Here is a 25,819-nt window from a genome sequence, read left to right as displayed (position 1 = left end):
TGTAGCAGACTTTGTGATACCCTGTTGATAAAGCTGTATATACACTGTCAGCTGCATGCACAGCTTTGGAAAGCACAAGATCCTGTATAAACCATGGGAAAACATTCGAACATCTGGACAGTGAGAAACTGTGCGGCTTTTCTCAACTAAACTCCATCACCATTTAAAACATCCCTTGAGGCCTGCTGAGACGAGGGCAACGATCTCTCCCCTCAGTCTACAGAAGGCGGGGCAGTGGTCTGACCCTGTGTTTTGAGTGTCAGAGTTCATCTCTGAAAGCTGTCTGAAAATTACAGTCCCATGATTTTTTTTTTTATCATAATCCTTGTGCATCTGCAGCATGAATCATATGTGAAGCAATTCTCAGCCAATTTAAAGTAAAGCAAATTCATTTTGCTCACATGATCACATGATTAGTGGAAGCAAGTTAAATATAAAGCTGCATTGTTGCTTAAAACAGTATAATATTTGTTTTAATCTTCTTCTTGGCAAGGATGTGTGATACTCTGAGAACTTTGAACAAAGTCTAAAGTTACATGAATATAGAAAAATGTAGTTTTAAGAAATAAAAACTAAATAAATGAATAAATAATAAAGTCCCTTCCGTTCTGCAGTCCACAGAAGAAACCCACATCACAGTCCAGGAAGGAGATTTCATCCTGACTCAACCTGAAGACTAAACTGTAATTCTTCAACCACAAAAAGGAGCACGAGTCTACCGCCAGCTGTGAAATTCACTCTTTGGAGAAGAGCTGAGTTCTCTACCTGTGAAGTAACATTTCTTTAGGCAATCCACCCCCTTGCCCCATGCTGCTGTGTTCACAGATGTGTTTCTAACTACAGAAAGAAAAAATGCAAATGCATCTATACAAATGGCAGAGACAGCACCTCAAACATGCACAGGATATAACAGCTGAACATCTGTATTGATGTCCATTTCAGCTTGATGTTGATGGGACAGTTTAAGCCAACATATTGGCTGTACATTTGTATTGGCCTTGTTGACTATGACATATGAGCCCAACAGAAGAAAAGGCATTCATGGATATAATATTGAATTAGCTAAATGTTCAAATATGGTGTGATTAGGATCTAAATGGTTACCAGTACAGAATTTCGCAATTACATCACTCTGGTAAACCATTAAAAACTTTAAGAACTTAACCAGCTTAAAACATCCCGGTGCTTTTGTTCTTTTCTGTTTTTGCAACACAGCCTCATTCTCATTTTGTACTACTGCAACACAAACCAGAGGGGGCAACGGGTTTCTGCCAGCAAAGAAGTCAGACCACACTGTGCCCATAATTGGCACCCTCCTGAGAGCCAAGTCAAAAGGATTCCCTGGCAAGCAGTGTGGTGAAGGACTGCAGCCAGCTTTGGGCCTTCCTCTTGTCATAAGATAAAACATCAGTCTCAGCTCAGTAGAACCATGGTGTTACAAAATATACAGAACACCAAAGAAGGTACACTAGCCACAAAACACAAGCTAAAATGTATACAGACATTTAGGTAGCATTAAAAAATGTAACATGTAGGTCTGTCAGCACAGCCCAGATAGCTCGTCATTTCCAATTAAAACTCCAATCTGCTAAAAATGAATGTGGTTTAATATTAAATATTAACTAAGCTTGACCTCCAGAGCCTGACATGGTTGACTGCTCATCTTTCAAGCTGGGAACAGACAACCATGCAAATCATCACTAAAAAGGCCACAAAGCAAAACAATCTCCCTTCCCACCACTCTCAAAGGTAGAAGGATCACATCCGACAGAACCCACATCAATCTCCCACTTGGATGCATCAAGACTACAGTCAGTAATTTAATTTAGTGTAAACTGTTCCTTTGTGTTTTTCAACCCATGCCAGTGGGTCTGTCTTCAATTCACCCAAAATATCAACTCACAAAGATGGCAGTATGTCAAGAAACACTTGCATTACAAGTTATATTTGCATGACGTAGGAGTGTGGTGGTTTAAGGCCAAAGACAAAATAGAGAGTACGACTGCCCTCCTCCCAAACTTGAAGTAGTGGAAAGTGCCTGAGGCTTCTCAGATACTACATGTAAGGGTTCTGATCAGAAACTGAAAGGCTTGTAAGCGGGTGGGCACAGTCTTAGAGAAGGATACTGGGCAAATAAACTGAGAAATAAAGTACTTTTGGCTTTAAAATATTGTCTTGGCCAACTACAGTATGTGTAATCTTAAACGTGAGCAGAGGTTGCTGCAGTGAGAAACAGGAAAAGACATAGTTATTAGGAAGAATATAAAATCAATATGCTGTTGTTTACAGGCAACATATAATAGAATCAAAGTTTATTAGATATCTTTAGGATTTGGGGTTGAGGAGACCTTATAGGTGCAGTAGTAACTCTATAGCAGAGCAATGCTTTTCATCACATCTATTCAGCCATCAGTCTAACCAAGCCATGTGCTTCAGTGGATTGCTGTTTGAGTCATACCAGATGGTGTTGACTGCAGTGGATTTCAGTCTATCCCAGAATGATTTAGAGTAACTGAGAGCACTCCGGTTATACCTTGAGGCAACTTTCGCAAGCAACGTGCATGCTTGGGTGATGAACTAGCTTCTAGAGTTGCAACAAAACCTGCCCTCAGGATGTAAAGAAGGCAACATAATTGTTCCTTTCAATGTGCTGCAGGCCTGTCTGCATTTTCCGGATTACTGCGTCTACAACATTAAAAAAAACGTGCATGCGGTTGTGGCAGAATAATGTTTTAAGTTTGACGACCAGTAAAGGGATCCTAATCCTCCATGACTTCACTTGCCAATAAACCAAAAGTAAAACAGTTCAAATATATTTAGGCCCATGTGTGTCACTTAGTCCAGGAACCAGAAACATCTTGTTCACTCATGTCTGTCAGTGGAACAAGCTGCCACAGAGATACTGAAGCTGTAAAAAGACATAATCTTGAACTCCCAGAGATACAGACGGAGAGTGGTGGGAGACAGGGCAGAAGTCCAGCATCAGGGAACAGGCTTAAAAAAAGATTTTCTAGAAAAAGACCATCTAAAACAGAATTAGACTTCTCTCATGAATTGGTGCCCACTGGTAGCAATAAACAGATGAGTCATTTTTTCCAGCATTTCTTGGTCACTAGGGGCATGTGCTGCACATATCAGTCTTTGAGAGGACAGCTGATTGCACACTGGTCCTTTTTATTTATCATCAATTTGTAACTACTAGTTTATTATGGAAATTTATACCGTAATACTTCTGAGCGAGTATTACGGTATAAATTTCCATTATAAAGCACCTTTTTAAACTGTGCAATCACTTTACCGAATTAAAGAGCAGCAGGAGAGAAACAGCTGCTTTTAATTTCTTTTCATTTCCAACTTTAACATTTTTACCCGTTGAAATATGTCACCCTAGTCCAGCTGTGAGAAATATTTTGGTCTACAAATTAATACATATCTAAAAAGCACTGATGCAAATATGAGTGCTTTCCATGCATGCCAAGCTACTGTGTCCATTCCTGAACAGACAAACGCACATCAAGCCTGCAAACCACTCACTGTATGCTGAAGTTATACATTTCATGCACATATCAGAGAATATTGTCTTCTGCAGTTTCAGATGCATTCATTAGAGCCATCTACAATTTCCTTAGTCTTGCAATGCAAACAAAACAAAAAAAACAAGAAAATTATATGAATACGATTAAATAATTATAATTACATTTGTATTCTATTCCAGATAATTGCAAAGCCAAAATAATCTTTTTGCAAACTTGTGTTTTCTTGTGTTACAGTCTGACTTTAAGGGCTTTGCAGTTAAAATGGAAAGGTTGTTTGAATTGAAATTATTTCATCTGGCAAGACTGAGTCTATAATTACATATAACATTACTGTAATAAACCAAATAATTATCATCTGAGCAAAGTATTACCCTTTGAATATAATTACTCAAAAAGGAAATACATGCGTGTGATTGTGTGTGTGTGTGTGTGTGTGTGTGTGTGTGTGTGTGTGTGTGTGTGTGTGTGTGTGTGTGTGTGTGTGTGTGTGTGTGTGTGCCTGTGTGTGTGCGGGTGTATAGGGGGGTGCTGGTATACTATGACCTTCACAAGGGAAATCACATGCAATACACACATATATATGCAGCAGGTTAAACAAAGTACTGGCATCATGCTTGTTAGACTTCAAGTTAAAAATAAGCATGCATGGTTTTTTTGGGATGGGAAATAATTAATTAATACATCTCATTCAGTGCTGACAGGGACAAATTTTGATTAATTGAGAGGGTATTCCATAGTGTAAAAAATACCAGACGGACTCGGGGGGGGCGGGATTTTCAGAACTGGTTCAAAATGAATCCCAAAACAAGATTCATTTGAGCCAGTAATTACCTTTCTGGTTACTAACTGACAAGCACTGATACCCATCATCCTCCTCATCAGGTAGAGTGTGGCACTCCACAGGGAGGCGTCCCTCATCCAGGAGCGTCCAGCAACTGTCCCGCAAGACTTCGCAGAAACTCTGGCAAGGTAACACAGGCAGCGGGGCCAGAGAGCCACACTTTGGTACCAAAAGGAGGCAGAAAAACCACTCCACACTATGATGGCATTGAGAATTCAACAGCCAAGCCCACTCATTGAGGAGTGCTTGGATTTCCTCCACACTGCTCTGGTTGAAGTAATTGGGCACGACAAACCGTCGTCCAGCCATGGAGGAGCAGAAAGGAAGAGCGGTGTCTAGCAACAAGCATTGTGGGGATTCAGCATCCAGTGCTGGCCTACCTGCTTCTGGCTGTTTTATAGTTGTTGGCTCACTAACTGCAACTGTCTGGCTGAACAAGGTTGCTTGGTTCAGTTTTTTCTCACTTATTGTTGACTGAGTAGCATCTGGGATGTGACCAGTTTTCTGGCTTATTATCAGTGATTTATTGGGTTGGACATCTATAGATTTTAAGTTCGTGTCTGGGCTCTTGCTATCTATTTGTGGTTGTCTTTTAAAGATTTGGGGGGATTTCGTTGTAGAAAGTACCTGGCTGGCAAGTGGAGCTTTGCTAATCTGTAATGCTTGGCTAGATACAAGTTCCTGGTTAGCCATAAATTTACCACTTAGTAAATGAGTAACTTTCACTTGTTGATGATCCTTAGATACCTCAATAGTCGTTAGGGAGTTGTAACTTACAGTTGGGGTTAATAAAGCTTCTTGGCTTTCATGTGAATATACTGTTAAATTGAAGTCATTAGCACTCCAACTAGAACTACTGTTTCTGTTTCCTCTTGTGTTGTTGGGGGACTCGAGACTTTGCCCTGCTTTTGTGCTGCCAAGACTGTGGTCCTCATCTCCACTAACTCTACCATCTAACTCACTACGAGTGGTGGTCGTTACTGCACCTTTTTGAGCCTTGTGGGTTCCAAATCTTGATCGCCAGATAGTTTCAGTTCCTGTTGCAGACCCATTGTTTGATGCAGATTCAGATCCAAAGTCAGATCTGAGTCTTGTTACATTTCCTGTAAAGGTTGAGTTATCAGATCCTTCAGAACTTATTGGTGAAGATGTGCCATTACCAGGTTTACTTGTGTGTGACGACATCCCTGTAGCAAAGTTTTCTGACTCATGTTCATTCTCTGGTTCTGTTGTTGACACTACAGTGTTCAGTTTAAGAGCCTCAGGAGTCTTATCCAAAGTCTGCACCGCTTTTTCCATCTGATGTCCTTCATCAATGATCTCTTCTCCAATTTTTGCAATAGTCTCTGACAGCGGTTCTCCACTACCTGCTGGACTGCCAGATCCCTCGGGGTCTACCACTGGGGCTGAGGTTGTCGTATCAGTCCAGGACCACAGCCAGGCATCAGAGCAGACCACCCACTGAGCCAACAAAACCACAAGTCCAAACTGGATCCTCATCATAACCATAATGTCAAGTCTTAACCACGTCCACCGGCTCGATTAGACTCACAGAGTGAACTATGACATGTCCACACAGTCGCTCCACACACACTTTTCCTTCAGCTCTGTCTCCACACACACTTCACTAAACACAGAGGAGAACTGAAGAGGAGTGCCCCATTCAAAAGAGTGCAGAGAGGGAAAGCGGGAGGAGGAGGTGGTCTCCGTATTGGCTGCCCTGGCAATATTTATTCCCCTAACTCCTCCTTCCCCCTTTGTCACAGCAGAGAAAAGCGAGCTCTCCCACTGACTGATACCTTGAAATTACAGCAGCCTTCCTTTCACAGCACAATACTGATGTTTTCTAGTGTTTTACAGAGGGGAGCAATTTGCTCTTGATTTGTTTGCTTTGTTAATATATGATAATATGAAAACCACAGACTTAAAAAAAAATGCAAACTGCGGTTACATTCCAACAAAAAGATTCAATTATATACTGTTACAAGCTTGAAGCATAAGGAGCGGTGCTGAGATCCCTCAAAGATTGAATTAGTCTCGGTCCATTGCAACCAATTACTGAAAAGAAGTTGCCATTGTGGTGTGGTTATATTTAAATATCATCTAACAACAGTAATTTATTGGCGTAATTGTATTGTTGTATGGAATATCTGCAAATGACAGTCAACACTCATGTAAAGAAAGAGAAATGTCCATTTTTTGATCATCAATATCATCTCTTAATGGAAATTCTTGGTCCCATTTTCTTTCACAAGCTTGAGTGCACCAACATAACCCGTTGTCCGTGCATTAGTTGTCCCTTGTCTACAGGGTGTCGTTTATTGTTCAATCTAGTTTACGCGCCTGTTTTCAGTGCTCTGTGGGTACACAGTAATCCAAGCCTCACTTTCTTGTCCAGACTGGTTTCTCATATCGCCTGTAGGGCTGCCTGACAGAGACCCTCGACGATTGCTAATAGGAGCTTAGCGATAAAAGGAACAGGAGGTTCGCGTAAGTGTCTTTCTTATACGTTGGCATTTGCTTACAGCCTCAGTTGCTGATAGAAGGGAACTCAGAAGGTCATCTCCATAAAGCTCCCACATGGATATAGGGAAATGTCTTGACACAAGCTTGACAACTTTATCCTGTAACACTCTCTCTTGGCCTGGGGTCACTAACGATGCAACTGACCCTTGCCTGCAGGATTATGTGTGTCTGGACTATAGAAACTGGGGCCTACACTAACTTTTTCACTGGTAACAAAATCTGCCTTGTTATCAATGTGGTTGATACACAAGGCAGCAAAACTCAAATCAAACATTTCTATCATTATAAGATTTTATCATTTAGCAATTTTAACTATAACTATAAAACTCAAATTTTGCTCTACTTATGTGTAGCTGGTGTGGTGCAGTACTAAATGAGAATGTGTAGATCAAGTGTAAACATTACACAACCCTAACCGTTGGTGGGGAAAATAAAGCTGGCTGCACTTTAAAATTAAAACTTTAAGGGAGTGCTAAAGCCAAAATCCAGGAATAAAAAGAAAACAAAAGCAAAAGGTTACACAAACTTTGGCGTCAACGGGGATTTATTTCTCAGAACTGATTACTTGACTTACGCCACTGAAGAACATTTATGCATTTCAGCACCGATCTTTCATTAGAGCTGGAGCTCAGGCTGGAACCCACTTTTCTGGGAACCAGTAAAATTTCCTGTCCCAAAAGTTTATTAATGGGCATCATTCATGAATATGGTTAATAGAATTTGATATACATTTTCTGTTCTGCACTTTCTCACATTTCCATTTCTTCCACCCTTCACCTGCACTTCCTTTCATCATAAGTGTCTGAGCCGGGATCTTTCATTGGCAAACAGTAATCAGCTCCAGACTGCTTCATCTTTAAAACACTACAACAGCTTAAATGGAGTGTTTCACTCTTTCATCATCACCTGCTAAGCACATGAAAAAGAGATAAAGTACTACTTTCAACCACAGTGACGGTAGCTGGCTGTGCCAGCAGCGCACTGAAACAGACTAATGATCATCATGCACTTGCACAAATGCAACCATGTGAAATGATGACACTCACACCCCCACAGCCTGGAGCTCTGGTAGGGTGTCGCCAGGAGAGCAATGCAGTCTTCAACAACACACATATAATGGAAAAGAGTTCATAAAAACTGCAGAAGATGGTTAGCTCTGTTAACTGGTTACCCTATGAAAGTATGGCTCATTTCACACAAGGCCAAGCTTTTTCATGCTCTTCATCCTGATGAAAGGAAACTTTTATCTGTTGTCATATGATAAGAAGTTTGCTTCTGGGCGAACATGACTAAATAAGTCATTGTAATAATATCTCTTGGGGGAAATAACCCCTAAGAGTAAGTAATAAAATCACACAACAAAACAGAAAGGCAAAAAAATACTCTAAAGCAAGTTTTTTTAAAAATGAGATTTTATCTACTTTTTAAAAAGATAACTGAGTTCTGAGATCCCAAGCTCAGCGGGAGAGTTCCAGAAGGGCTGAGAAGTTGAGTTTTAAGCATTGCTGTGCAACATAGTCCATCACAAAATGTTTGAGAAAGAACAGAAAGTCTGGAGCTGATACTTTATCAGCTACTGGCCCACTCTTCACTGGTCAGACAAGCTCAATGATCTTTGTCTTGCAGACCGAAACAAACCCAAAGTTTATGGTAGTGACTTGGGTAATAAACTTTAGGATAACAGACTTGAGTCTTGTGATGGATAATGATTAGCCTAAAGCTTGTGAAATCCCCTGTCAGGCATTTTGGTTGTGCATTTCATTATGATTTAGCTTAGACTTTGCAGATGTTTTGCTGTTTCCCCCCCAAAAGAAATTCAAGTTAAATTTCACCTGATCTCAGCAGAATAGAAACATCATGTGGTACATTCCCTGTCTAATCCATCCATCCTTTACATGAACAAAAACTTAGCTGTTCTGCACGTTCCACAGACTGTGGGGAGTCCCATCAGCAAGATTTGCTCGTTTAACTAAGCCCTTCATGTTTCCTTTATTAAATCAGATAGCAAACCTCCGTGACGTTCTGAATCCAGGCAAAAAGAAGAAACTGCATGAAAGAAAATGAATCATCAGGAGTGTTATTTTTCTAAAGATGACAATGAATTACCCTTGGGGTGTGTTCATGTGTGAGACAAAGACACGCAATTTAAAATTTTCATAAGAACTTGCCAGACAGTGAAGCATGTCCAACGTATAATGCAGCCCCCCGTCAAGATTGTCACTACAACTAGAAAATGATTAGTTTATTTATTAAAAAAACCCAAAAAGTTAACCAATGCAGGACATTCATCAGTCTTTTAGACTGAGGTAATCTCCATATCATGAACATGTGAAAATATGAAAAGTAATATGTTTCCTTAACATGTGTACAAACCATAAAAGAAAAAGACAACACAGCTGGAAGCCGGAAAATTACTGCAAGACTAGTTAAAGTCTTTGCATTGCTGAATGCATGAGCCCTACATTTAAACAGCAAAGCCTTTAAGGTGCACTAGAATGTTTCCTTATTTAAAAGGAACAGGTGCTTTTGACAAAATTGCTTATGTGTAGTTGAACCATGTCTTCTATAAGAGCCTCCCTTTAACTAAGGTCACATGCTGGTCGCCTGCACACTAACAGAGGGTTATAATCTCAGCAGGTATTCCTACTTGTTCAAAGGACCAGTTCACCCATTAACAAAAACACATTAACAGAACAGTGGATATCCTAACAAGACAAGAAATTAAAACTATGCACATTTCTCAATACTAAAATGTGTTTTTGTTTTTAATTAACAGTTATGTGGACTCAGACTATAAATCTATCAGTTTTTACTGTTATGGTTTGGCCCTAAATGCTGTATCTGGATCCATCCAGAAAAGAATCTAAACAGAGATACCCAGGGGAGCACTTCTGCAATACCCATGCATGCAGTGGAAATATTAGCTAATTATTCATTAATGAACAAACTGAAGGGACTTAAACCAGTCTGAGCTGAGCAGTTACTAGTTAACTAAAACTAATGCATATGGATTAAAAAAAATAGCAGCTGGTATGAATGCATGAAGGAATAAAATGTCCAAATAATGTTAAAAAAGGTTGAAATAAAAAATAAAGAAACAGTTGGTTAGCTTGTTGTTTAGATAGCAATTGATTTTTATAGCTAAATGTTATTTTTTTAATCAAATTAATTCATTAAAAAAAAAAAGCATCAATGACAATGTAACTGTTAGCCAAAATTATTACCTAAAATGATGGCTAAAAATTTGAACTACACTAGCTAGGGGAAATTATGAATGAAGAATGTGAAACAAAAGGTGGTGCTTAGGAAGGCCATGAAGCAGAAGTCTCAGGTCCTCCACAGGTAATGGAGGTACATCGGCTATGCATTATAGGATTATGAAGATCCTGCACGGTGGTAGGCCTTTTTCTTTTGCATTTCTGTGATGCCTGATCTGTAAAATCCTCAGATGTTCAAGGAGGAGAAATTCCAGGCCTCCCCTGTGTCTGTCCTCACAATGCACAGACAAAAGCATGAAACCTAATACCAAGACAGCGTCTGAAGACTGAGACCACCAATGGGAAGTGAATGATCGACTAATTACAACACCAACAAAAAGCTCCTGAACATAATCCAGAAGGGGCTGAAGGCAGCCAATTATCCGTCACTTCGCATCGTTATTTTACGCCACACTGACTGTCATTCAGATATTGCATTTCATGTGCAGACTCACAATTTGTAGGATGTGCTAAATATAGCATTTATGAATCATTTAATAAATGTTAGAAACACAATAGCCTAGACTAGTGACAGAGGAGAAAAGCATGCGTTCCACCATCGACTTTCTATGGAGTCTCTATTACCCTACAGGTAAAAATAACCCCCAACCAGGCACAATGCAGGGTGACAACACAAGACCATGTGGGCAGTCCAGCTAAAGGGCCTTTTGGCAACAACCACACACACATCCTTGTCTCCATATGCACCTATGTTATTTCAGCATGTGAGTTGTTAACCTCTCGCTATGAGTCATGGTGTAGTCACCGTGTTAGCGGTTATACAAGCATTACGTTCCACAGCAATCGGAGAGCTGGGAGTTTTAAATGACACACGCAAATTAGGACATCCTAACATCCCCACTACGAAGCATATATGGTTGAAATACATCCGTTGGACAAAAACAGACAAAAACATATACCAACTATAGTGAACATATGGCTGAAACACACACACCACACCCCTGTCTGAGCTGCAGCTGTGAGGGCATCAGTCCGGCATGTCACAGTCGAGCAGCAGTACATCTCAAAATGAATCAACTGGAGAAATTAAAAGCACGAGGGAGCGCCTGTTATACTATCATCTGATAATCTTCAGCACCATGTCTCCACTCTCTCTCTGCAGGCTGCAAGTCCCTGTTTGCAAACAGCAAAGCTCTCTCATGTAACCCCGAGCAACAGGTTTCAACACAGTGGTAAACATCTGTCCAAAACACAAAAAAAACTGCAAGCAAAATCTATTTTTACCCAGTTTCAAAGCACAATCAGTTGTCAGTGAAGTGGAGTAATCCACTGCCTAAGGTTAGGCCTGGGAAGTACTTGTTTCAGGATATGCGTGCTATAGGCTTGTAATTCAAGATATCAGCTGTAGATGGACAGATCGTAGATAGTGTTCCTATACTGCCACTATGCTCTGGTTTTCAGTCAGAATGGAAGAGCCTAATTCAAATCACATCCTCTTACATCTCCAGGATCTCCAACCACTGAATGTGTGTCAGTGTGTGTGTGTGAGAGACAGCCAGGGAATGAGAGGTGGGGGTTTGCTAATAAGAATGGAGGTCAGAAGGTCACAGCTATCACATTAGGAGGGAAGAGAGTCCTGTTTCCCACAGACACTTATCACAGTCCTGGAGTGACCTGTAGGAGCAGCGTACCATGTTAAATACCTCCTGTAGCAAAATTTGAACTATTGTAAACTAGAAACCGTTAAAATGTCTTAAATTAATGATTAAACATACAGAATACATAGAAACTTCCACTCCAATGAACACGAATCAGGAAGTGGAATATGGAGGTAGTAGTTAAAGTTGGCAATTGGCTCAATAGCTCTATTAATGTGACTGGTCAATTCGTAGTTGGTTTTTTATTCAAATTCATACCTAAAGTACCCGTTAATAGAAACGAACGGTGGATCTTGTCCGTGTACGGCACGCTCTTCATGGCCGTGTTTCTGGATTGGAGCAAATTCACGGCTGCATGTTTGGTTGCACAATAAGAGAAGGATTATGGAAATACAGCCAACGCGTGAAGCCATGCAGACACTGTGGTAATCCTTAGGTTGATTGCTGATTAGTTAAAAAGTTGGCCATTAACAGAAAAGATAACCAGTGAAGTTCAACATGAAGAGGAAGAAAGTCAAGTATCAAAAATCTCTTGACGAAAAGCAAAACAATTTGGTTTGATTTCAATATGAAGAAGTTGTTGGTTTTTTACGACTTAAGTCTTCTTCATGCACGTGGATTAGCCATAAGTAGGAGTAGCTCACAATAACGGTTATTCCAGTAATATTATAATATAATAATTTTAATATAATTATAAAATGATAATATAATACAACAAATAAAAATACCATAATGCAAATACCAAAAAAAGACACTGAGTTGAGACTCGTGCCCAGACACTGATGGATTGCTCTGTCAGAGATTCTCCTCACTTATGAGCTGGTGTTGGCTGTGCTGCTCATGTTTTGCTGTTCAAGTATGAGTAACACATGTATTGTTGTGAAACCAGGCATTTTTCTGAGCTAATACATTTTCTGGAGCCATAATTATGTAAGCTAACAATGTGTTGTTAGCTCTTTACTGACACTGCCAGAAACTGTAAGCTGTGATGTCTGATAGCTAAAGCATATGTTAACCCACACTTGTTTCTACGTTTAAGTTCAGGTTCCTTTGCCGATGCGTTTAGGTAGATTTGTGTTGCAGTTAATAGAGCAGGCAACTATTCTACCAGACGCAGAAAATAAACAGTGCTCCTGGCTTCACTAAAACAACAACTTCATAACCCTCAGGCTAAAATACTACAAAAAAGTCCCAAATGCTAAAAATACTTCAATAAATAAATAGCTTCCCATTAAAAACTGAATAAATGTGAATAGTTTCCCATATTTTAGTCAGATGAACAATTCAGATGAAGCTGCTTCTGTGATGTTTGTTTCACTGCAAATCTTCGTCCAGAGAAGCTAAAATTCCCCACATAGGGGGCGGAGTCATCGATGGACCTGGTCATCCTCTGCCACTGTCTGATATAAAGAGACTGCAGCATTACGAGAGTCAGCTTCCCCAACCATCAGTTTGTTCCTGTCCTTTAAAACATTTACACTCCTTCAAGACATGCAGGTTAACTGAATACAGGCCCAAACCCAAGACTAATCGGGGTGTTTAGCGTTTCTATTAATCTAATCTTAAGCTTCTTTTCTTTTTTTAAAATCACTGACTAGTTGCTCCAACATTGTTTTCGTTAACTCGTCACTTATTCCATCTTCAAAGAGAGGAAGAAGACTTAAGAGCTCATCTCATGGCGAGGTACAACCCCATGAAATCCCTGCAGATGCTGTGCGTAATCTATGTGCTGAAAAGCAGCAGAAAAGACCTTTTTTCTTTCTTTCTTTTTTTTTTTGAAAGGGTACATCTTTGCACCGAGCGACCCAGTATCCTGCAGAACGAGACAGACAGGCAGACGGAGCCCTGCAGGGATCCACACAGTCCTGCTCAGACAAGCAGAAACAGCTTGGCTGTCACTCTGAAAGAGACACATTCCACAAACACAGAGGAATATGTAGCCCGTGGTTGCCTAAACAACTGTTACAGTATAGGAAGGAGGTAAAGGCGTGCACTGTATATGGGATAGAAGACAGACACCCATGCTTTACCATACTTAGTGCAATAGAGAAATGTAATTTTCTCAGTATTATTAATCCAGGGCAGATCAAAGATGGATAACTGTTCCATACATGGGTTTAACCCTGAGAACATGTCAAGTATATGTACCATAAAATTCCCTGTTGGCTAAGAGTTTGGTTCCTTTGTTTATTCTTGAGATTTAATCAAACCCCATGACACATGTATGTTTTGGGAACTTCTACTCATGCACCAGCAAGTCGAATTCTTTACAGTGACTGTGAGAGTTAACTACAAACAGTGTTTCTGTAACCCAAGTCCACTAAACCACTAAGATCTAAGACCAACAAGCTCCACTCTAAGCTCCACTCAGCTCAATCATCACTCAGGCAACTGATAAGAGTAATTAAAAGGAGGTGCAATGCAGGAAATTACCAAAGAGCTCAGAGCCTGCTGCCTGCTGGTGATCTTTAAAAAATTCCAGCTCCAAAGGGACTACTTCGAGGCTTCTTGTAATTGCGATGACTCCACTAATTAGCGCACTGTCAAGTCAGAGCATCCGGAAATGTCTAAACTGTAATTGGCCTTCAACACCATGCCTGCCAGCTGTTATCGCAACTAATGACAGACAGAGAATTGAATCTTCTGCATGAAACGAAAACCTGGCTGACTGAAGTACGTGGAGGGGAGACAAGCTGAAACGTTTCTTCATTTAAATGTGTTCTCGGCTGAGTTTGACATTTACAAGTTGTGTGGCCGGTTTGTGAATGTTTGCAGGGGATAACCAGAACGTCAGCACAGCGTTTATAAGGTGCTAGGATGTGCATGTCTGCTATTTTCCTGAACTACTAATTTGAACCAGCTGGCTACAAATGAAAATCTGATTGTTGGTGTGAGCTCACACCCCCAGCGGTGATGTGTAGATATGGGGAAATAGCTCCCTCTACTGTCCACAAAGTGGGCCACAGCTTTATGGAGAGGAATGCAGAAGCCTGAGATCCCGCCTCAAATCAATCCTTTCTTAAGGTTTATAATATAAACTGGTTAATACTGAGGTGTATTTAAAACTAAACTTTCTTTAATGCCTCAAAGATGAAAACGCTTTTTTTCTTTAATGGTTCTCAAACCATTTCTGGCAAATTTCCCTTAAGAAGCTAAAAAAAACCCTCCACTCCCCCACACTTCAATTTTTTATAAATCCATAAGGAATAAAAGGAATCCAAATGCAATTTTAATGAACATGAGCAAGACAGCATCAGCAAACTTTGTACTTAATGTCTTTCATAAGGAGATCAACATGCGTCCCGGTCATGCACCTCTCGTGCTGACAACTACAGGTGTAAATGAATGAGTGCTAACATACGTTACATGTTTACAATGACATGTAAAATTTAGTTCCCCGCATGCTTACCGCTGCAGGCCTCACCAAATGACCAAAAGCAAACTTTACTGCTCGCCTAACAAAAACACACCTGTGGAAAACCAAACACAGCATACACGAGGCCTGTCAAGTGCCAACAGCCACTCAAGTCAAAATATGCATGTCTGAAAAAAAAACTGCTACTGAATGTGTATCTGTGTAGCAGAAAAGAAGGGGAATGATTATCCCTCCCACAGTCCACGTTTCAATCAATGCTCAAAGAGCTACTAGAGTAATTACAAGGTTTTTATTTCCTTCTGCTACAATCTTGCGTCAGCCAAGCCTTCAGCACATCACTCAAACACACCTTGGCTGTTGATGGGACAGCCCAGAAAAACCCCACAAACATGTGTTTAGTTGTTTTGTTTCCTGAATGATGGGAATTGACGAGTTTAATGTGTCGACTGAAGCTCTTAAAGAAGAAGAGGTGCATGGAGAGATAATTAAATCAGAACCCCTGCCAAAAAGAAAGCCCGTTTTACACAGTGTGGAAAATTCAGATACACCGGGAAGAGTTTCATCTGCCATCTGCCGTTTCCTCCAGTAGAGGGAGACCAAATCAGCAAGGGGTTAATTAAGGGGCCTAACAGGACACAGACCTCATTACAGTCAAAAGCACTTAGGTCACATGACTGTCATTAGTCTGCACATGCACGCATGGCACACGCATATGAAACAGGAGGCCGGTGCTGAAGGCAAGCAGGATGACACAGTCCATCCAGGTCGTCATGGGAAACAGACCCTAAATATTTAGTTTCGGTAACCCTCAGGAAGAAGCCACCCTGCACGCGGGAGTTTTAGATGAATAGCTTCCTCTAACCATTATTCAACATCACATTCCTTCATAGTTGCTATACTTCTCACTTCAGGGACCCTATGACGTCATTTTCAACACCATATTTTCTTCCCCGACTGTAGCAGTGGAACTCTACAGTCTACAGTGGATGACCTACAGATTAAAATATTCTTTATCTATCTTTAGCTCCTCTCCCTTTAAGGCCATCCTGACATTAACCAAGCCTTCTTCTGATTGGCTGCCCCTCACAAATAGTGGGTGGGCAGGCTTTCTTTGCTGTGTGTGCCTGAGATAACCACATCACGGATATCCCCTCATCTATGACATCACAGAGCCGAGAGTATAAAAAAAACAGTCTGAGGCTTTGGGCTGTGCCTGAAACTGAAATTATATGACAGAAAATAAAGAAATGCAGAGTGTTTCACCTTTTATTTAATAGTGCACATTTTAACTCACATATTTTACTTTGGTTCTATTAAAAAAAAGATCTACTTGAAGTCAAGTTATTAATTTACTTATATTTATTGTATTTATTAAATAAATCTATTTATTTACAACTTATAAGCAAAAAAACTACAAAGTTAAAAACTTTTTTTCCCTCTAAATCATAGATCCACTGTTTATCTTAAGATGAATTCCCCACTCCCGCCCACCCATTTTTTTCCCCTCAACTCTACAGCAGAGCAAGTCATTGCATGAACTTGAAGTGAAGGGTCATCCTGCTCTGACAAATCATTTACCTGCTTTGTGGGCATGAAAAGAATGGAGAGGGACTCTCCCACACCTGGAATCCAGACACTTCTTGTCTGGCATGGGCAGGGTTTGAGGGTCACCAGGTTTAAAATGTCTCACTGTGTAAAGCTACACATTTACTAAAGAATATTTGAGTGTGAAAATGAGAAAAATATTTACGAATCACTGGGCTTTTACTCAATAGCATTTTTGGTGGGGGAGGGGAAGTTTGATTTCTGTAGACTATGCAAAAAACAGCAAAAAATAAAGCTATTTGAGCAGTACTTAACGGGTCAGCAGCAGGCATCACCACAGGTTAAATAAAACAAGAGCATTTCATGAATGCACCCCTACACCAAAGCTGAAAACTCCCTCTACGTTACACATGAACCAAACTGGAATATTCTGGGAGATTGTCATGACTTTATAAAGACAACGTCTCCTCCCAGTTTTCTTATTTCTATAGGATATGCAATTGACAAAGCATGCAATTTCCATGTTTGCCCTCATGATGGTAAAGAGGTCTTATAGGATGACTTCAAAAGTTAATAATTTGCAAGTTTAGGCCAAGACCCGCCTCAGGTAATACTTTAATGGCAATCCATTCAGAACCTTGTGACTAATCCCACTAACAGAAATCAAAAACCTCTTTGATGGATGGAAAAAGATCTCCAGAGAGTCAAAAGGAAATCCGGACTCAGAGGAATTTTTTAAAAAAAAGGGAAGTTGCATTCTCCTCTGATGAACTGGAACAAAACAGTCCTTGGACGTCTGACTACTCACCAGCTAAACACTGTGACTGTGCACTTCAACTATAACTGTGGCTTTTTTTAACTTTAAATTCCATTTATGTATTAAATACCTGTCCCTGAAATCCTTCCTGTCCCCCCACACACACACACGCACACGCACATGCGCACACGCACACGCACACAGCCAGAAGCTACATGCTGTAAATACAACCTGTGTGAAGTCTGATTAAGTGTCTCTTCTTTAAATTTTTAATTCCCGCCCCTGAGACAGTCCACTGCTAAACACCAGTCCTGGTGTCTCTGGAGGTGGAGAGATGAGCAGATGGATTGCACATACCAGCTGCTTCCCTTTTGTGGCTGTCTAACAAACAAGACTGGCCACAGCGAGTCTGAACATTTCCTTTTCCATGCATATGACTGCCATGAAAGAGGCCAATTTTGGGCAAAATTTTATCACCTCATAAAAAAAGAAATCATTTTTCAGCTACAGACGGGTTGATGAAAACCTCCCAAACAAAAATGCATCAACACTGAGCAGCAAACTGGTCTCGACCACAGCTCGGAAAAAGAATTCCAACCCATCACCAATCAGAGGGGGGGGGGGGGACCCCAATGCTTGCTACCTGATCAGCTGCATGTGAGGGAGGTTTGACCAGCTGGTGATGACAACGCTGTCATTCTTGCTTCCCACAAAGATGAAACAGCGTGGATATCGGAAGTCTGGAATTGGCCGTGTTGACTCTGGGGATTAGGATCCATAACCGGATGGGCAGAAAAGAACAAATTATCCAGATGCTTCTGAGAGGCATCTGAAGTGACTGCAGGAAAATGGAAAACAGATCTGACGTTTTTTAAATAATCCCTGACCTCTCCATCTTCTCTTAAAGAGGCTGCGTCTGTGAAATGTCCGTGCTAACATATACACTGTGACTGTCCTCTGGAGATTTGCCCTGGTACATATTTATTTGTGCGTGGGTGATTGTTGCCTTTACTATTATTATTCCCCACATGAGAACACACACAAAGAGAGTGAGTTATGAGAATCCCTGTCAGTTTGTGTGTCGTCTCAGGGAAGTGGTGTGCAGAAGCAAACTTTGATCTTTGAATTGAGAACTGCATAAAAACAAGAAAAAAAAATCTTGACAAACCTTCAGTTTATGTTGGAGGGGAAAAAAAAAAGTTTTGCCAAAGTTGTTGCTTTTAAAGTAAAAACAGGTTTTTTGGAAGTGCCAGATTGTTTAAAGGTAAATTATCGCCCGTGATTGAAAACGGCGCCGTGGTAAAAGATCAAACCATCGATTTGAGAAGAAAAAAGAACTTTGGACAAAGTGAGGCCAAACAAACACCAATGTAGCATTAAAAAGAGCAATTTGAACGAAACTGCACAGAAATATTGTGGCTATTGTTCTTTTAGCTGGGATTTCACATCACGTTGAACTTCTGTGATGATTTTAGATACGGGTAATTAGCCGTCTATCTACACAATGGAAGTCTTTGGCTGTTTAACAGTGAATTCTTTAAAGTTTCTCACCCATCTAATCAAACAGGCACGGCAGACAGGCTGGCAGACTTGGCTTCTGCACAAACCAACTGTCGTCATTTTGCCAGGAACGGATTGAGACGGTGATACGCCGAGACATGAATTCACAGAAGATCTGAAGCATCTTTTGTGGCTTGTTATATTCACCTCACAGGAGGCAAAGCTCTTTTGTGTAATTCACAAAGCTACCTAATGTAGACCCTTACTGAATTCTCCTCCACTGTTCAGAGTGGAACAGGTTTAAATTAAAAGTCCATTCGTGTGTCACAGATCCTACAGAACAGCTAAAACAGAGCACTCTGGATTCATTAAAGATGTTATCTAATTCTCAAAGAGCCTCACACAGTGTTTATTTCCACTCACTGACTCATTCCAAACTGAGTTAAAAAAACAAAAACTTTGGTGTGCCGTGAAAGAGCATGAGTCAGGGTAAGCGGATGTAAATCGGAAATTTCTCCAACTTGCTAACAGATGGAGGGGAAATCCAGACGTCTCTGTGACCACACGGCCAATAACACCGGCGACTGTCGTGCAAGAAGGATTTGCAAACGTTTATACCTTCACAAACATTTGTGCCTCTGCTAGACAAAGCGTTTTTTTGCCACAATCTTTTCAGGTCTGAGGACAGAGACATCAGCTTTATCCTTACACCTTCTTGCATTTTTACTGGCGATAGTCCCGTATCTAGAACTCCAAGAACAATGAAAGTGGGCTCACTTTAGAAACTATATAACCCAGAAAATTAAGCTGATGGTAAAGTTTTGCAAGTCACTGGGTGATTTCAACAATGCCAACCGCACAATTTCCTCAGCCTCTTAATCCCATAATGAGTGAAGCATGTGTTTGAACATCAAAAGGTCCTGAGATGGTGGCCGTTACAGGGGCACTCTTCTGTGACTTTCCCAGTGAAAGGGAGTCATTTCCAGAAGCTTTACTCAGCCAACCAAGCATGAAGTCCCTTCAAATGGTTTGTTGAAAACCTAAAAATTGATAAATTAACCCTTTTTTTAATGAATGTCAGAGTTTAGAGTCAGAGTTTCTTGCAGTGAACTTCTTATTTCGCCATATATATCTCCAATAGCATTTTAGATATAAAATAAATAAATAAGAAAGCAGCCCATCCACAGGGAACTGCTCTCTTAGCTCAGCAGATCTGTGCATAAGACAATGTTGTGTTGGGAAATCTGGGATAAAAAGGAGGAAATTCTCAGGGCTTGAGTTCTCATTGGAACTTCATCTACATAATCTGCCGTAAGCAAAGAAAAGCCTTCATGCAAGACAAGACAACACAAGCATGTAAAGGCTGTGCTATTAAACTCGAAAACGCTGCTGAGTCATCATCAGAATACAGCATCACATCTTAGACCACAGAAACCAGTAATAGATGAGGGCGATCTTCTCATTTTACAACGGCAACGTATTTAAACATTTTTAGCCGCTTGTCTCGATAAATAAACCTTGCATTGCTCAGACCGTCTGAACGAAGGCTTTCCGTTATAAATTTCACATGATTGAGATTATTTTTTCAAACTTAATGATGTTTTTACAGGCTGATGTAAACTAACCACGACTAATAGCCTGTAAAATTGGAGTTCTCCTTTAACTGCAATCGGGGCAGCGCATACTTGAAAGATCTGATACGAAGAGAGCAGAGAGCTGTTTAGATGCTGTGTCAGCGTTGCATAAATATTCAAGGATGAAAAATGGTCCAACTCTGACTTTAATCAAAGAAATAAAGCATCGGAGGTTGGGCTGAAACAAACTGGGGAGGCCGCGTCTTACCAACAAAACTCTTTTATTAATGTCCATCTTTTCATTCTTTACTAACAACCCAAAATATCCTCCCATCCCCAGAGCCGCAAGTGAAAACAATCCTAGTTAAATTAACCAATTAAAACAAAAGGAGTGCCTGTTCAAGAAAGTGGGACAAAAGACGGATAAAAAGGCATTCCACTCGTGTTGCTTCAGGCTTTGCAATACCAAAAAGCAGAAAGAGGAACGGCAGGCACCAAAAGTATCGCCCCAGGGGCTTAGGTTTTTTGTGGTCAGTTAAAGAGGGTGGAGCTCCCCACCACCTACAGCTGCCTGGAATGAAGACAGTGTGACTCAGTCCGGCTGTCTGAGATTTGTCCCTACAATAACTTTATTTCTTTCAGTCTAAAAAACAGTGGTACATCTTACAACATCCCCTCCCACAAATGTGAACAACTACCACCCCGAGGCATAAGATGAGCTTATAAGAAAGCAGTATTATTCTTTGCGAATTCCTCCCTTTTTCTTTAAGAAAGCAACATAGCTGTAAATAATGAATCTTCTGTCTACGGTCCACATTTGCAAGCGGGGGAGTCACACGAAAAATCCAGCGTTTCTGGTTATGCATGTCTAAATGATGTCTAAAGGGATGTGGCGTGGGGAAAAGATGGAGAGGTTTTTCAGTCCACATGTGATTTACTGTATATCCGTAACACTTTTGTGAAGCATTAGGGAAAAAAAGTATAGCTGAGGGTGTAGGAGGACAGAGAAAGAAAGGGAAAGGTTGTGGCTGAATTTGTATTACAATCACCCTCAATGTTTTAAACAGACGTACAGGGATTTCCTCCGGTGTTGCTTTGCATTAGTCATGTTGCTGAATGGCTACAGATGGCTGCATAATCATTTTCTTCAATGTGAGGACTTGAAGAAGGGAAAATTGCTGTGGTCTCAATTATAAGTGATTCATAATATCACTAAATCCTACCTGAAGTGATCATATGCATCTCTAAACTGATGAACTTGGAAAGTCTTCTACACCGTCAGCACTTTACTTTTCAATCCTCCAAGAACAAACGTGTCAAACTCATTAGCTGATCTTAAAAATATGATAAACTTAAAATTATGATATGATATCTGATGTCCATCAACTCATTTGCCGGTCTGAAGCATTCAGCTGTGCCTTAATACAATGCCACAACTTTCCCAGCAAATTCACCCCCAGGGTCAGACGGTGCAATGCTCAAAGAAACTGCAAAAAAAACCCAAGAGCGACATCTCAAACTCTACGGGCTTCACTCAGCATGTAATATGGTAAAGGTCATGACAGCACAATTAGAAAAAAACTGAACCATTGCTTATTTGGAAGGCTTGCCAGGAAAAATCCCCTTCTCCCTAAAAAAAGAACATGGCAGCACAGCTTAGGTTTGCAAACTTGCATCTGAACAAACCACATGGAAAAGCTACTTTCAGCTCTTCTCCTACTCACAAGGATATTACATTACATACATATTTACCTCAGATGCCCTTCCTAAAGCAAACCCCAGAGAATCTGTGCCTCCTCCTGGGATCAAATCAGGCCTGTTTCCTGGTTGCGCATATCTGTAAACCACTACACTACAGAGCCATTTGAACAAACATCAAGACTGGAACAATGTCCTTTAGACATATGAGACCAAAGTGCAGATGTCTGGTCATAGTGAAAACCAAACACTGTATCAGCACAAACACCTCTGCCAACTGTAAAGCACGGCGGTGGAGGGGTGATGATTTCGGCTCAGTTTTGGTCTTGGGAACCTTACATGTCATTTAGATGACCACGAACTATAAGAGTGAAATCGGAGGCCATTCTCCCTGACAATGATGCCAAGCTCATCAGCAAATCTACCAAAAGAATAAATAAAAATCAATGTGCTGCGATGGCCGAGTCACAGTCTAGACCTGACTGAAAAGCTGTAGTGAGACTTTAAGCTTGGTTTAAGTTAAACCAAATTCCTCCACAGTGGTGTGAGGAACTGATAAAGTCGTGGAGAAAACAGCTTCTAGTTATTGCAGTAAAAGGTGGTTCTATAAGCTCTTGTATCACTGGGTGTACTTAGTTTTTCACATAACTGTGTGTTAATTATTCTTCATGCCTGAAATGAGGAAAAAAAATTAGCACCTACTCCCACTGAAAACGCTACGTCCAGATGAACAGAATGAACCTTTTGGGATTTACTTACCTGGATGACGGAGCATGCATCAAGATGCCTTCTCATTATCACCTAACACATTTTCTACCTTCCTTCACAGTCTGTGTTATTAATGTGTAGATAGTGTCACATTGCCAGCAAGCAAGGTAAAGATCAAACATCCTCCCACCACTTAAACCAGTCACAGAAGCTGCTTCCAACATCTTATCTGTCAGGAAACCTGTACAGGTGTTAGTATGCTGGTGCACCAAATAGAGTCAATGGAATTTTTTAATAGAAAAAGTGCATGCAAACAAGGCCTGTGAAAAACAGCTACGGAAAGACTAGTTTATATATCCTCTCTCTGTTTTACAGTCTCGGTAAGAGATCAAAAATTGAAAAAAAAAAAAAGAAAATGAAAAGAACAAGTTTTACATCCAGTCATGCTTTTACTATTGACTTTTTTTAACTTTAATGACATGCTTCAAGAAAAGCAGGAAAACCTAACCAAGCAAACACCAACAAAAAGTTACAAGGCAGGGTCTGAGAATAATAAAACACAAAGTAAGAGAGATCTGTAGGTCTGTAGGTTTGTGTCACCTACACACAACACTACCTTTTAAAGTCTGGGTGGGGTACTCAAGTTCCACCATCTGACTACAAGCTCTCTTTACTTGTCTCTCTGTCTCCTCCACAGTAACTTTTATTACCTTGTCCAGGTGGAAAACATGATGGGTGTGGGGGACACTGATACAGCCTTGAAGGCTACACGCTTTCAATCCAAGACCAAACAATCCGACAGGACGCAGTGAACCCGGGCTCAACAGTAAAGCCTTTCAGCTGCTCCAAGAAAATAAAAGTGTATTTTTATTAAACAAGTCATGTTCTTACTGTATTTCTTTTCTCTACACCTGTTATCTTTACAAAGTGACTGTAAATATTGGCATCTCCTTCTTGGAATATTTTCAACTTTCTTTTTTTCTTGCTGCATTTGTGAAATGTTGGCACGACAGAGGAAAAGTACATTTACAGTGAAACACCTGTAAAAATAATAACCAAGTTTCAGCTGTACAAACTGAAAATCAGCTCAGGGCAGTTATTCAAACAGGTAAACGCAACCTGTAAAACATCTGCAGCCCGTGTTGACACTTACTTGTGAACATTTATGCAGTTAAAAGCAAAAAGCATCATTATGTCCAAGTCTAGTCACACAGAGCTCTTATTTTTGCATTTCTTTAGTCTCGTTTTCCAACATCTCATACAAATATGGTCACCAGTGTTTACAATAACGGGTCAGTGATCACAAGAGCAAAAGATCAAATAAATATTTTAAAGAAAACATCATTCCCACTGAGTACCAAAGTTGGTGCTGAACAAAGACACAGACAGATAAAGACTTGAACCTAAATGTAGTGTATTACAAGTAAATGTCCAGAAAAATAAAAGCTGACACCCATGTAATGAATCCTAAAGTGATACAATAAAAAATGTTCTCAAATATGAAGAGCTTTGCACATGCTGGTGTCAGGATGTCATTCAGTGAAAGAGTTAAACATCAAACACTGGAAAACAATGGTGCAAAGGTGTTGGGCACTGCATGCATAACAAAGTTATACCTCAAGAATGCAAAATGTAGGCGTTTTTCAGAATCAGAATCAGAGAAACTTTATTAATCCCAGAGGGAAATTGAGTTTTCATAGCAGCAAATATACAACAAAAAACAAGCACTCATTTAAAATGAGTGTAGAAGCAGAGCTATGATAGATAAATACTAAGAGAAATAGAAATATAGAGATATAGGTATAAATATAAATATACATATAAATATAAAAGGATGTGTGCAAATACATGTTGTGGTGTACAAAAGTGACAGGGTGCATTGAATGGTGATTAGTTTTCCACATGTGTGGACCTCATCCTGAGTGGATGAATGAAAGCGTCCGATAGCAGTGGGAAGACCGACTCGGCCCTCCTGATGAGTTTGTTCAGTCTGTTTGCGTCTTTAGCTTTGATGCCTGCACCCCAGCACGCCACAGCTAAGATGGTGCTCGCAACAACAGACTGATAAAACATATAGAGCAGCCTGCTGCATACATTGAAGGATCTGAGCCTTCGTAGAAAGTAAAGCGGGCTCAGACCCTTTTCGTAGACAGCGTCCGTGTTGGCAGACCACAGTTGAACTCCCAGATACTTGTAGGATGTGACTATTTCGACATCAGTCCCACCAATGCAGACGGGGCAAGGTCGGGATTTGTTTCTGCCAAAGTTTTTAGTTACAGGTATAATATAAATAAAATAATCATTTACATATGAATGAATATATTCATACTGCTTAAAATCAACAGATTACATGTTTTTTTTAATTTGGAATAACCAATTGAGAGCTACAATCTTTTTCTATGCATCTTAGTTTACCCACATTGTGCATTGCTGATAAGATAAAAATCTCTCTTTTCTGGATTCATCTTCAGGAAAATCATTCAGGAATAAAATGAAAAGATGTTCAGAGAACAGATTTATTTTCATCCTGTTTACCGTTTTAACTTCATGCTTTAGAAAACTGGGTCTTCGATATGTTTGACAGAGAACTAAAAGTGACTTCATCAGACTTTAGGCAGCAGTACTGTTTAAATGCCACATACAGTCACACTGCCACATGCAATAAAATGTAAGACAGTCGTGCAGTAATCCTAAAGTATTTGTGCTTCTCACGCTGAGCAAACAGAATATGTTAACTACTTTCAAACACATGTGTTCTGTAATCTGCAGTGAAACGCATTTACAAAGTTACCCTCCCAGCACAACAAACACAATCAAGGTTGTTTCATGTGTTCATGTAAGAAACATCAACACTCATCTGCTCATGCATTCAGTTTTATTGA

At 40.2% G+C, this 25,819-nt stretch overlaps 1 protein-coding gene across 5 annotated transcripts in view; it reads right to left on the bottom strand.

Annotated features, from left to right (window-relative positions):
- The window catches only part of col18a1a (collagen type XVIII alpha 1 chain a), an 82,328-nt gene that overhangs the window by 41,741 nt on the left and 14,768 nt on the right, over positions 1 to 25,819 (bottom strand). For 2 of the 5 annotated variants that reach the window (XM_031757370.2, XM_039600217.1), the window contains exon 1: positions 5,364 to 6,038. The exons of 1 other annotated variant lie outside the window; for it this stretch is intronic. In XM_031757370.2, coding sequence (XP_031613230.1) covers positions 5,364 to 5,886 — 523 coding nt within the window. In that variant the 5' untranslated portion in view covers positions 5,887 to 6,038. Of the gene's footprint in view, positions 1 to 4,367; positions 5,260 to 5,363; positions 6,039 to 25,819 lie in introns of those variants that run through there. 2 more of the 5 variants (XM_039600215.1, XM_039600216.1) reach the window with 2 other exon arrangements.

The sequence above is a fragment of the Oreochromis aureus genome, linkage group 16 (genome assembly GCF_013358895.1).
Source record: "Oreochromis aureus strain Israel breed Guangdong linkage group 16, ZZ_aureus, whole genome shotgun sequence".
Lineage (NCBI taxonomy): Eukaryota > Metazoa > Chordata > Actinopteri > Cichliformes > Cichlidae > Oreochromis > Oreochromis aureus.
Note: the sequence above shows the minus strand (reverse complement) of the source record. Positions and strands in the feature narration are given on the sequence as shown.